Consider the following 12,187-nt stretch of genomic DNA (forward strand, 5'->3'; position numbering starts at 1 on the left):
TTCTGGACTCAGCACGGATCATTGTGTTCCTTGCAAGAGGCAGGGAGCAGGGTTTGCTCCTGCCGGGTGGGGCACCTTTCCCAGCTGCTGGCAGGCAGCACTGGTTTGGGGGCTTCTCCCCTAAGGGAACAGATGTAGTTGGAGAGGTGAGATATTCTGGAAGCGATGCTGATGTGTGCAGTTGGGGGGTCCTATCTACAGCCCTTTAATGAGGTTTTCCAGGAGGTAGGGCTGTCAGGACATTGGGAAATAGGGACATGTCCAAGAGGTATCCCATTGCCTGGCCATCCTGCTCATGGACTCCCCAAGTCACTCCAGGACACAGCGAAGACACTGGCCCCGGAGCTGTGGGCCTGGGATCCTCACAACACCTCACATCCCTATGACTTTTCACCCAGAGAGGACTGGTGGAAGTGCAAAAATATTTGTATACCTAAAAGTAGAGCGATTGATCCCACTGCTGTTTTGCAATGTGTTGACGAGCAGACAGTGCAGAATTATATAAGTGTATGTGGAGCTGGCAAGTTTGTGTTCCAATCATATGAGTGCTGTTGTGCAACGCTTCCCCTCTGCAGCCCTGGAGAAAAAAAAAACAGGAGTGTGGGGGCTGCAATGCCTGGGCTGAGCCCTTCATGGCTTACCGTGATCCCAGTCCCCAAGGCTCTGAGGGCAAGGGATGCAAGTGATATTTCCCGAGGTCTCAAGTTCAGCTTTAAAAGTCACCTGCAAGTGACAGAGCAGGATCCTTACTCGCTGCCCCTCCCTGTCCAGTATAAATCACCCAGAACTTGCAATTCAAAGCTGATTCCTCAGCAGCAGGAATTTGTCCTGGGCTCTGCATTCTACCCAGATGCAGAAGGGTTTGCAGGAGCCTTTACAGAGGAAATCCTTCCCAGCCGCTGTCTGGCAGAGCTGGGATGCTGTGCTGAACAGAGGGAGAGGCTGGGGTGCTGCTGCTGCTGTGCACGTGGGAGGTGCTGGTGGATGCCTGCATCCCCCTCAGCTGCCTTGGCCTGCCGGCACAGCCTGTGCTGCCGACTTCGCGGAAACAAAGCACCGCTATTCCAGCACAAGCAGCTGGGCTTGTGCCAGGGAGTGGCCAGGGCTCACCTGGAGTGGGGACACAGCAGCAGGGTAAACCGGGCAGGGGACGGGCGAGCAGGGAATCTTGTTCCTGTGGGATACGGGTAGTACCAAGAATAATGACTCCACAAGTGGGAAGGTTTTCCCTTCTGCAGTGGCGATCCCTGGCTGCCCAGCCCTTGCCCATCGTCATGCTGTGCCCTGCTGGGCATCTGGAACGGACCGTGACCAGGCAGGAAGTCCAGACCTGAAAGGCTCCCAAAGGATTCAGCCCCGGTTACATTTCACAGTTCCAAATCAAAGCACCCCGTCGTCTTTCCAGCCTGAGAGTGCCCAGCCTCAGCTCACCGCAGTGATTCCCGGTACCCGCCGCAGTGGGGAAGCCTAGGCAACCGCTCACTCCCACTCCATCCTCCATCCCTGCGTAACCAGGATCAGCCAGAATTACCTCACTGCCAGTGCTGGGAAAAGCAGGGGCCTGGGTGGGCTGTGCTGGGAGCAAGCAGCGGGTCGTGGCTGCTGCAAGCCTGTTTTTTATTGTATTCCCACCAGCGAGATTGGGTTGTGGAGGGTTTCTGGATGAATTAAGCTCCCCTGTACCTGCGAGCAGGGATCTGTGGACTGTTCCATCTCTGCATCCCTGCATCCCGGCAGGATGGCAGGAGTGGGCAGGAAGGGTGAGAGGTGTCTTTGTGGTGGGTTTGGCTGCAGGAGTATGTACCAGTCCCACTGGGGTGCTGTAACCAGGTCCCCACCCACCCTGCTCTGGGGCTCTCTGTGCTGGCTTTCCCAGGTGGAAAATTTGTCTTGTTCCTAGGGCAGCATGTAGAAAGCCCTGGCTGGGGAAGAGGGAGGGGGGATGGTGCCCTGCAGGGCTGCCACCCACTTCCCTGGGACAGTGAGAAGGGCTCAGACCCCCGGCAGGGGCAGCAGGGACGAAGGAAAGCTGCTGATGTCTGGGCGGGGTGAGGGAGGGGGGGGCTTGCAGGGGCCTTGGGCCACTTAGGGTAGTGTCTCAAAGGGTTGTTCTCCTGGAATGGGGCAAAGAGATGAATGGGGCTGGGGGCTGCTGTGTCTTTTTGGAGAGCTTCAGGCCTGATGTACCGTGTCCCATGTCCCCACGGCCGCGTGCCAGGTCACTGTGCCCGCTGCGGGCCAGAGCCAGCCCTGGTCATGCCCGGATCCCATGGTGGAGGAGTGGCGGAGAACGGGACCGGCCCAGGGGAGCTCGCTGGGGGAAGCCGCTCGCGGCAGCCAGGGTGGGGTTGGTGGGCACACAGGGACTTTGGGGACTTAATGGTGCCGGGTGCTCCAATACGGGAGTCCGAGAGGAGGGGCTGCTCGGGGGCACCCGCCGGGACGGGAGGATTTAGTGCGGAAGCGATGTGCCTGCGGCCAGCTGGGCCACGGCGGGGGCAGAACGGCCAGGCGCGGGTGGGCGATGGGCGGGAGGCGGGAGCAGTGACCCCGGGAGCCGGCAGTGAGCCGGGCAACGCTGTGATGGAGGAGGGACACAAATGGGTCGGTGCCGGGGAAGCGTCCGTGCTCAATGCATCCTGACAACGGCCCGTCGGGGTCAGTGCCGGGGGTCACTCTCGGGGGTCAGTCCCGGCGGCAGTGCCCGGGCGCCGCTGCCGGGGGTCGGTGCCGGGGGCAGTGCCCGGGTGCCGGTGTCGGGAGTCGGTCCCGTGGGTCAGTGCCGGGGGTCAGTGCCGGGGGTCAGTCCCGGGGGTCAGTGCCGGGGGTCGGTCCCATGGGTCAGTGCCGGGTGCCGGTGTCGGGGGTCAGTCCCGGGGGTCAGTGCCGGGGGTCAGTGCCGGGGGTCAGTGCCGGGTGCCGGTGTCGGGGGTCGGTCCCGGGGGTCGGTCCCGGGGGTCAGTGCCGGGGGTCAGTGCCGGGGGTCAGTGCCGGGTGCCGGTGTCGGGGGTCAGTCCCGTGGGTCAGTGCCGGGGGTCAGTGCCGGGGGTCAGTGCCGGGTGCCGGTGTCGGGGGTCAGTCCCGTGGGTCAGTGCCGGGGGTCAGTGCCGGGGGTCAGTGCCGGGGGTCAGTGCCGGGACCGGTCCCGTCGCCGCCTCCTCAGCGGCGCTGCGCGAGCCGCTGGCGCCCCCTGCCGGCGTACCGGACGGCACGGGGCAGGGGGCGGGGCCGGCCGGGCGGGGCGGGGGGAGCGGCGCCGCCGTGCCGCCAGGGGGCGGTACCGTGCGGGGGCGGGGCGCGGCCGGGACGCGGGGGCGGGGCTGGCGGGGCCGGGCCGGGCGGGCGGAGGTGCCGCCGGTGCCGGTGCCGGTGCCGCCGTCGCCGTCATGTACCGGGCCCTGTACAGCTTCCGCTCGGCCGAGCCCAACTCGCTGCCCTTCGCTGCCGGAGAGACCTTCCTGCTGCTGGAGCGCAGCAACCAGCACTGGTGGCTCGTCACCCGCGCCGGCTCCGGCGAGACGGGCTACGCGCCGGCCTCCTACCTCCAGCGGCTGCAGGTGGGCCGGGCCGGGCGGGGGCGGCTCTGCCGGGGGTCCCGGGGCTGGGCGGCTCTGCCCTGGCCCCTCGCAGGCAGCGGGGCGTTCCTGGCGGTCCCAGGCTGGGTTTTTGCCGGGGCGGTGTCAGAGCACAGCCCGGTGCTCGGAGCAGCTGCCCCCTGCTCTGAGCAGCCCGGTCCCAGCTGCTTACGGTCCCTCGCGTGTCCCCTCTGGGAGCCGCTGGCCCGGCTGGCGAAACGGGTGTGCGGTTTCTGTGGCCGTTTCTGCAGTGTCTTCGGCAGGCGGGAACAGTCTGGGACACTGGGATGGGAATTCAGAGGTTGCAGGGAGGCAGGAGATGTCTCCTGTGGTGTCAGGTTTGGGGAGCACCAGCCCTGCGGGTCAGGGACAAAGTGAGAGCTCAGCAGGCTCACCCGGAGGAAAGGGGCTGGGTATGGATCCCCAGGGTGCCATCTCCAGGGCAGGAGCCCACGGCCTGAAAGTCTGCTGGGCTGTTCACTCCTGCACAACTGGGAGAGGACGATAGGAAAATCCCTGGGAGATGCTGAGGGGGATTCTCCTCCCTGAAGTGAACATGGTTACAGGTAACCTGGAATCTCCCGGCCAGCAGCCGTCGTTGGTGTAAGTTAGCGGCACTTCTGTAGCCATCTCTGTGCTGGCTGTTCAGCCTGGGGGCTCTGTGTGTGAGGTACCCCCACACTGGGAGGACAGGGAGGGCTGGTTGTCCTCCTTCCACCAACACATCATGACACCCACAGCACAGCCCTGCTCTCCTGGGGCTGGGAGAAGCCTCGGCAGCTGCCTGTGATGGCAGCACTTTCAGCCAAGTTGGTGATACTGGGAATTAGAGAAGCTCTGAGCACCTGCTGTGGCCCTAGCTGGGGTCAGAGGATGAAGTACAGCTTTTGGCTGCTAGGGTGTGAGGATTGTGCCCATACAGGTGTAATGGGAAAGAGGCTGAATGTGGCTTGTACAGTGCGGGGGTTGCTTAGTGGAGGCTTCTGAGGGAAAACATGGCTTTTGAAGTTAAAACAGGGGTTTCATATGGAACTAATTCATGGGGGTTTTTATACTTTTGGGCCTCGGGATAGCTGTGTGATCTGGATGCTGAAGATTCTTTGCATCAGTGAATGGGTAACTGCACAGAAATCCATGTGAATGTTACAAATGGGCCTTTTAGAGTCTGTCTGAAAATGGTGACAATCCCCTTTATTTTAATGTTCTGCTGCTGCTCCTTCAGATGCCATTGAATTTCTGATTAGCAGTAACTCAGGCTGCAAGTAAGCGTGGGTGTGGGCTTTGCAGAACACTCCAGTGAGACAAGCATTTACAGGAGAGTGTGTATGTGTGTTTGGGCAACACCAGGTCCCTCTGATGGCCACTTGGTCCGTCCATCCTGTGAGGCTGGGGCTCTTCTGCAGCCTGGCCTGACGGGAGGGGACATCTTGTGTATCAGTAAGCCCTTAAGCTATTTACAGGAGCTATTTAGTTACAGAGCAAAGACCTTATTAACTGCTAGATTTTAAAACCCCACAGTGGCATACCTCCAGGTTGCTGCTCATGAGTTTCCTCTCTGCAGTCTCTTGCTTCATTTGCTTGTGTGGCATGACGTCTTCTCGCTGCTGTGGATGCAGGAGCCTTCTCCTAGGATGCTCACTCATACCAGTTTTTCTTGCAGGTACCTTGCTAGTATACATTTCAAAATCTTACAGGAAAAGTATTTATTCTATGACTTTACATTAATTTCTAACATTATATTTTGCTACGGCCTCAACACAGCTTGCAGCCTGCCAGGCCAGTTCCTGACATGTTAGTAATGCACTGATATTAAAGCAGCATTGCTGGTGACTTTGTGAGCATTCCCTCTAGTTCAGCTGTAACTTTCCCAAATGCCTTTTAGACCTTGTTGCAGGAAACAGAGAGTCTTCCCTGCATCTGCTCATCTGTGTTTGGCCATTAAATTTCCAGCACCTGGACTTGTTGATGATGTGTGAAGCAGCAGGATATAATTTGCTGCTCTGCAGTTGCAGTCATCCTCTGTGACTGACTTTCTGCTGTTGCATCCTGCCAGCTCTGAAGAGCTGATGTGATGTCAAAACGTGTGTTTATTCATGGCAGAAAGCATCTGCTCACTCAGAGTGTGCTTGAGACTGTTTGCTCAATGTCCAGGAGGAGTGCAAACAATTTGTCACCCAGTTTTGGTTTAATAAGGGCCCTGAGACCAATTAGTGACAGTGCTTTGGGAGGCAATTAATGCTGCCTCAATCACAATAGGGAATAAACACCACTAATGATTACTGTTAGCAGGGAGAGAGGGTGGCCAACAGGAGTCACCATTGTAAAGGTAAGCTTGGCCTTCCTTAGCAGTGCAGTCAGGTTCCAGGTGAGCAATAGGTTGGAGAACAGTCACAGCCCCTTGCAGCAATCTGCTGAGAGGATGCTCATGGTGGAGGTTTGGGCTGCTGTTGCTGCTGTGCACTATTAGGAGCATTAGTTTTCTTCTGAGCTCCTCTTGAGCTTCAGGAGTATTTTTTCTCAGCTTTCATATATATGGGATATTGATGCCGTGAATTCTCTAGAAGAAAAAATAATTCCCAGTTATTATTGAATGCTTATTTTTGTCTAATGTCTTTGCAGAATTTTGTACTGAAATCCTTGTGGCTCAGCATTGCTGTTAAAGGAGAGTTAGTTGTAGTGGGGGGGTAAAAGCTCCACCAACAAATCCTTCCTAGAATGCCCCTAAGAAACAAGTTGGGGCCCAGCCAGAGCACCAGAAGGTGTGTGTGATGTGAAGTTAATTTGAGTCAATTAGAAACGCCCAACTTCAGCTGATATTCCTGCTGATTTTACTCTTCTGTAGTTCTCTTTTACCTCCTGTTTGGGTTATTAAGAGTCATGTCAAGCCAAGTGCCATTCTGGGGATAGATGCTGAGGCCATCAAGCAGTGAGAGGGGAGGATTGGGCTGTGCTGCTGAATGGGGCAGCTTGTGGACCACACACAGAGTGAGTTGCTTGTTGAAACACTGGCCTCACATGTGGCTTAGCTCTGGCTCTGCATGCCCATGGTGGAGATCTCAGGTGGCCACGATGCCAGCAGGCATGACAGTGCCCAGCAAAGTTGTGTACGTGGGGGGTGTGGGTGGCTGCTGCCAGACAAGTGAAAACATGTACCTAGCACTGTGCCAGTGACAGCACAAGGGTAATTGCCTCCAGCTACTGGTGGAGCAAGAAATGTGCTAATATCGAATGCCAGGTGAATACTGCTGCAGCAAAGCTGTCATCTCAAGTGCCAGGCTTCCCTATTGAACAGCAAGGTGCCCATCAGCATGAGGTTGGTCTTTTGTCTCCAGCTGTGTGCTGATGCTTAAGTGATATATGAGTGGCAGAAAAATGTGGATATTAAAATGGAGTTTAGGGTGTCCTCTGGAGTCAGTCAGTCACTCCAGAAGACAGGCTTTTCAAAGCTTTATGTGCAGCTGTAAAAGATTCAATTTGGAAAGCTTGCTTAGGTACAGGAGGTTCACTCAGTGTCAGGAAGGGACAAATGCCTAGTCTAACAAATAATAACGTTCCTTTCTGTGGGATAAATAGCCGTATGTTGCTATTATTATGACGGAACATGGGATTTTGTTATGGGAGTGTGGAGTTACTCCAGCTCTGGATGGAGATTTCAGGCTGTAGCACAGCAGCACCAGGAGCACAGAATGAGTGGTTGTCCTGGAGGATGCTGAGCTGTGGGTGACACTTGGCCTGTCAGGAAAGCTGATCTGGTCTGCTCTTGGCAGGGCAGGGGCTGGCTGTGGTGGTTTGCTTCTGCTGTGGGCCCCACGTCCAGGAGAAGCAGGGCTGCTTCAGCTCTCAGCTTCACCAGGCACCATGACGGATCCTGTCTAGTCTCATGTCTGCACTGACCCAGGCTGCATGCCCTGTCAATGGAAGTGTTAACATTACATGCCGAGGAGGGGAATGGCAGCTTTAAAATGCTGTATCGGTAAATGTCAGGGGTGCAAAAATAAGTGCTAAGTCGCAGGGGGATGTTTCCTGATGAAGTGGGAATGGTTTAGCCTGCTGGCTGCTACAAATCAGCTGCTCAGCTGTATTAAGCCATTAGGAAATAGCTTTGAAATGACAATTAATAATCTTTTCAAAATTACCTTAAATTTATTTTGAATAACTGAAGAATTGTTTGTAATGTGGATTTTGAATCTGTTCACACTTTCACATAGTATCTCTGGAGGAGCAAGAAAAGGTCGGTCTGGGTGCAAAGGTGTGTATGCTGATGGCCAAGAAGCTTTGGACTGTCTGGTGAGAACATGGAGTGAAGCAAAGAGTATAACAAGCATTTTGAGGATGCCTTGGATTGCTGTTTGCAGTATCTTTTTCTACAAGAATAAACAGGCATGTGATAAAAATAAGAGACTGCTTTGTGCAGCCTAGCAACAACTTAAAATTCTCCTGCAGCACGAGCAAGTGCATAGCGGCAGAGTACAGGTAGTCCTGGCCAGGCAGGCACAGGAGTGTGTCACCTCCCCAGCTGCAAAGAGAGGTTTCTGTGATGGAGTGAAATTTGAGCACTCTGTTTGCCCAAACCGTTCTGTCCTGTTTTTTGTTGTAGCATTGACCAGGGTTCAGGAGTGGAACTGTGTGGTGCAGAGTGAGGTACTGTAGGAGCCGCCTTTCCTTGCAGACCAGGGCATGTCAGGGCTCAGAGTGTGGGTCTGACAGCTCGTGGCCACTCCTCCAGCCTGATCCCACATCCTACACCCAGCCTTGCTGTCCAGCCTTCCCTGAGCCGCTTTTGCTCTTGTCAGCCCCACTCTCAGTTAATTCAGTTCACTGGCTTGCTGGAAAACTCCTTGTTTCTAATGGTGTTGCTTCTCTGCCAGGATCGCACGTGCATTGGTTCGGGGATGGAACAGCACGTGCCGAGGCTGGTGCTGTGTAGGATCACTGTGGCAGCTCAGGTACTGTCAAACCTTCCACACTACCATGGAGACAATGATGGTGGAGGAACACAGATAGAATCACAGAATAGCTTGGGTTGGGAGGGACTTCAAAGAGCATCTAGTTACAACTCCCCAGTTGGTTGTACGTTGTCAGTAACAGAATGGTTTGGGTTGGAAGGGACGTCTGGAGATCATCCAGTCCAACTCCCTGCCATGCTCCAGGGCCACCTGGAGCATGTGACACAAGAATGTATCCAGGTGGGTTTTGAATGTCTCCAGAGAGGGAGATACTACAACCTCTCTAGGCTTTCTGGAAACTGAGCTTTGGCAATTGTTTGCTGTAAGAGTCTCTCCCTCCATCTACATAAAATCCATCTTTAAACTTGGTGCTCCTGACCCTTGGCAGAGTTGCTCTCATTGTTCCTGAACAGGTGATGATTGTACAGATACTGTACAGACTGTCCCCTGTGCTGGAGCCTGCAGCATTATTTGTCATCTGCTGCAGGTTTGACAGAGCTTTCAATGGGCGTGAGAGCTTAATCGCAATACTCACACAGATCCTGAGTAAGTGCTTAGGCTAAAAATAAAGTTTTATTTTGGAGAATAAGCAGCTGGTACGCTTTGCAGCTGAGGCTGCATTTCTTGACACATGCAAGAAAGTGAAAGAATGAAGCATTTTTCTCTGGGCTCTCACCGTAGCAGAGATGCTGTTGTGTCAGAGCTGCTCGTGCTTTGAGATGAAGTTTTATTCTTGAGACTAAATTACACAGTCAGGGGAATTATAACCATTTCTAATTACTGTAGCTAAACACTTGAAATTTTAGCCAGAAGTTCTACAATCTTTCATGGTCCAGAATGATTAAAGTAGAGCTGCAGTAATGATCTTTAGCCTTGGCTGTGAAGACATGTTCTTCTCACTTTTACTCCAATTAAAAATAATTAGTTTTTTTGATATCAGATAAAATTTGCCTTTGTGGCCTGGACACCCATGTATGAGCAGCATTGGTGGCGTGGTCTTATCTCTCCTGTGTCATCATGGGTGGAGTGACACTGGTGGATGCATGGATGGCTCCAGTGGGCTGGAAATATTAAGCCTGTTTCAGGGTTGAACAACATGAAGGCTGCTTTGGTTGGAAGTGAGCAGGCAGTAGGGATGTGTCTGAGAGTCCATGTCCACTCCTGAGCAATGTGACTGCAGCTCTATTTACCTTGGAGGAAGGGCAAAGTGAGGGGGCAGACTGGAAAGAAGTGTGCCATTTTCTTCTCAGCCTTCAGAGAGGCTCTTGGCCAGAGCAGACAGACACAGATTGGTTCCCAGCTTCCCTGCAGGGTCACAGTGTCTGCCAGGTCATTTGCACCCCTGCTTTCTAGTGCTGGGCTGTGAGTATTTCACAGTGTTGCACAGGTGATCACCTGCTGTTACCTTGCAATTTTACTGATCAAATCTGTAAATTTTTTTTTGCCTACTGTATGATTTTTGAATGCTTTTCATCAGAAGAAGATGGCTAGACTTTCTTTTCTTGTTTGCATCTGGATGATGATGAGCTTCTTATTGCACAGCAAAGAACTGCCATCTTTGAACTAGGAGCATCCTGCTCTGTGTTTGTGCTTCTGCATCACTTCTCACAGTCCCACTCTTGTGTTTCCTTTGAGGATTTCCAGCATCTCATCAGAAAAAAAACAGAGGAGGAGAGATTTGTATTGAAAGAAATATGAAACCAATAAACTAGAAGGTTCATGGAAATTGATTTTCTTGTGATTGTTGCTCTGTGTGAAGTACAGAGGGAGCAAGACACTGAAGAGCGGGGAGGAATTCATGCTGCTTGTCCTTGGAGAAAAATGGGCTCTGTTAGTGATGATGGGAAAATGATGTGAAGAGTCCTCTTCCTTGCAAGGAAGAGTAACCTCCATGCTTGGAACAACCTGTAAACTAGGAAAGGCTTTGACAAAAGCAGACTATGTCATGGTCACTGGCTGACCTAAGAAGATCCCTTGCAAGGCCTTGGGCACATTAATGCCCATGGGGGAGGTCAAATCCCATGGTGTAAAGTGGGTATTTACATCTGTCAGTGGTTGAAACATAGAAAACAGCTGAACCTGTCTGTTGAGGAGAGCTCTGGTTCTGGAACAGAAGCAGCCTCCTTTCTATTTTGTTCATTTTGTAGTTCAGGTGTACATAAAAACAAACAGAATTTATAAGTGCATCCCAGATTTACTCCCTTCATGAACAATTTAAACTTGGTTATTCCCAGACACGATTATGTATTCATGGTGTGAGCTGTCAGCCTGGGTATTGGAAGAAGGATGAATTCCAGAAGGGTTTTATAAGGAGGGAAATACAAGCAGCCTTAGTAAGCAACTCTAGCATTAGATGGTCTGCAAGAAAATTAGACTTCACAGATACTAACATTCTACATGGCCACTGCCATAACCAAAATTTTACAAGCCACAGGTTCTAACAGAGCTCTGTGTGCAGAGATTTTTAAATTAAAATACATGTGCATTGTATTTCTTCCCGAGACAAAGCCTTAAATTGAGGCTTTCATCTTGGCCATATCAGTAAGAGTTGGCTAAATTTATTTCACTAAAGAAGTGTATTTGTGTGCAGACTTGCAGGGGCTGTGAGGGCTGGAAGTGTTTGTTGTTGGACTGGGGAATCAGTTGGTCCTGCAGGGCTGGTGATGGCTGCCTCCCAGAGTTGCTGTTGCTGTGTGTGCAGACTGCTGTGTGATGGGTGCCAGCTTCTGGTGGGAAGGAGGACTTGTTTCCAGGGCTGACACTCTCCAGAGAGAAGTGGGTGCTGGCCCTCTTGGAGGACCCCAGTTCGTGCTTTTTCTGTGAGTTGGCATCTGGATCTGAAAAATGCTTGTTGTATTTAGAGAAAAAGTTGTCATTTGAAATGGCAATCCACTGGAAATGCTTTCTGTGGACCCTGAGTGACCTCATTGCCTCAGGTCTGAGTTGCAGCAGGAATTGTGGGTCCTGGTCCTGCTTCTGGAGAAGCATCACTTTGCTTCCCCGGCCAGTGGCTCACAAATAAAATTTTGACCTTTAAGAGAGGGTCTTGTCAAACCTAATTTGTCTTGACTTTATCACATGGCAAACCCTTTGATTTTAAAACCAGGGTTTTGAAGCTTGTCATGTGAGAAGTGCAACAGAGGGCACGATTCATGACTACATCTGTTTGTCTCTGCTCCCCTTCGGCCCCCATCGCATTCTTACCACAGGAATACTGAGCACTCTTCTGGGCAAAGCTCCTTCAGTGCTAACAGGCAAATAGAGTTGTCCAAAAGACAAAACTCACCACCTTGGGAGAGGAGGCTCAGCTTCCTGTGAGATCATCTGTTCATGCCCTGCAATGCAGAGCTTGCATGCCAGAGCTGTTTGCTTCCCTTGCAAGGGAGCAAAGAACTAAAACTTGTCCTCTTTTAGCATGAGGCTTAGGCAAGAAGGGGAAGTAAGATTTTTGTCAGGGTGTGCTTTTTAGAGTGAGGTGGGAAGTCCACGGGTTTGTTTTTCCTGGTTATTTGCTTGCCTGTTGAAGTTGTTTAGAAGAAGTTGTCACTCCTTTCCTCCTTGGAAGCTGCTTGCTTCTTGTGAAGCCCGTGTCCTTCCTCCTGTCCATCTGGACCAGCTAAAAGGGCAGTGTCACCCAGCTCCAAGTGTAGTGAGCCCATTCCTCTG

The 12,187-nt window shown here is 52.7% G+C and overlaps 1 protein-coding gene across 3 annotated transcripts in view; it reads left to right on the plus strand.

The window, feature by feature from the left end:
* The first annotated feature begins 2,597 nt into the window (after positions 1-2,597).
* The window catches only part of NCKIPSD (NCK interacting protein with SH3 domain), a 58,656-nt gene continuing 49,066 nt past the window's right edge, over positions 2,598-12,187 (plus strand). Inside the window, exon 1 of one of the 3 annotated variants that reach the window (XM_069027681.1) lies at positions 2,598-2,658. Coding sequence is in view for 1 of the 3 variants with exons in the window: in XM_069027678.1 (XP_068883779.1) it covers positions 3,387-3,557 (171 nt within the window). In the remaining 2 variants the exon portion in view is untranslated. Of the gene's footprint in view, positions 2,659-3,328; positions 3,558-12,187 lie in introns of those variants that run through there. The other 2 variants (XM_069027678.1, XM_069027680.1) reach the window with 2 other exon arrangements.

Source organism: Aphelocoma coerulescens, chromosome 12, assembly GCF_041296385.1.
Source record: "Aphelocoma coerulescens isolate FSJ_1873_10779 chromosome 12, UR_Acoe_1.0, whole genome shotgun sequence".
Classification (NCBI taxonomy): Eukaryota; Metazoa; Chordata; class Aves; order Passeriformes; family Corvidae; genus Aphelocoma; species Aphelocoma coerulescens.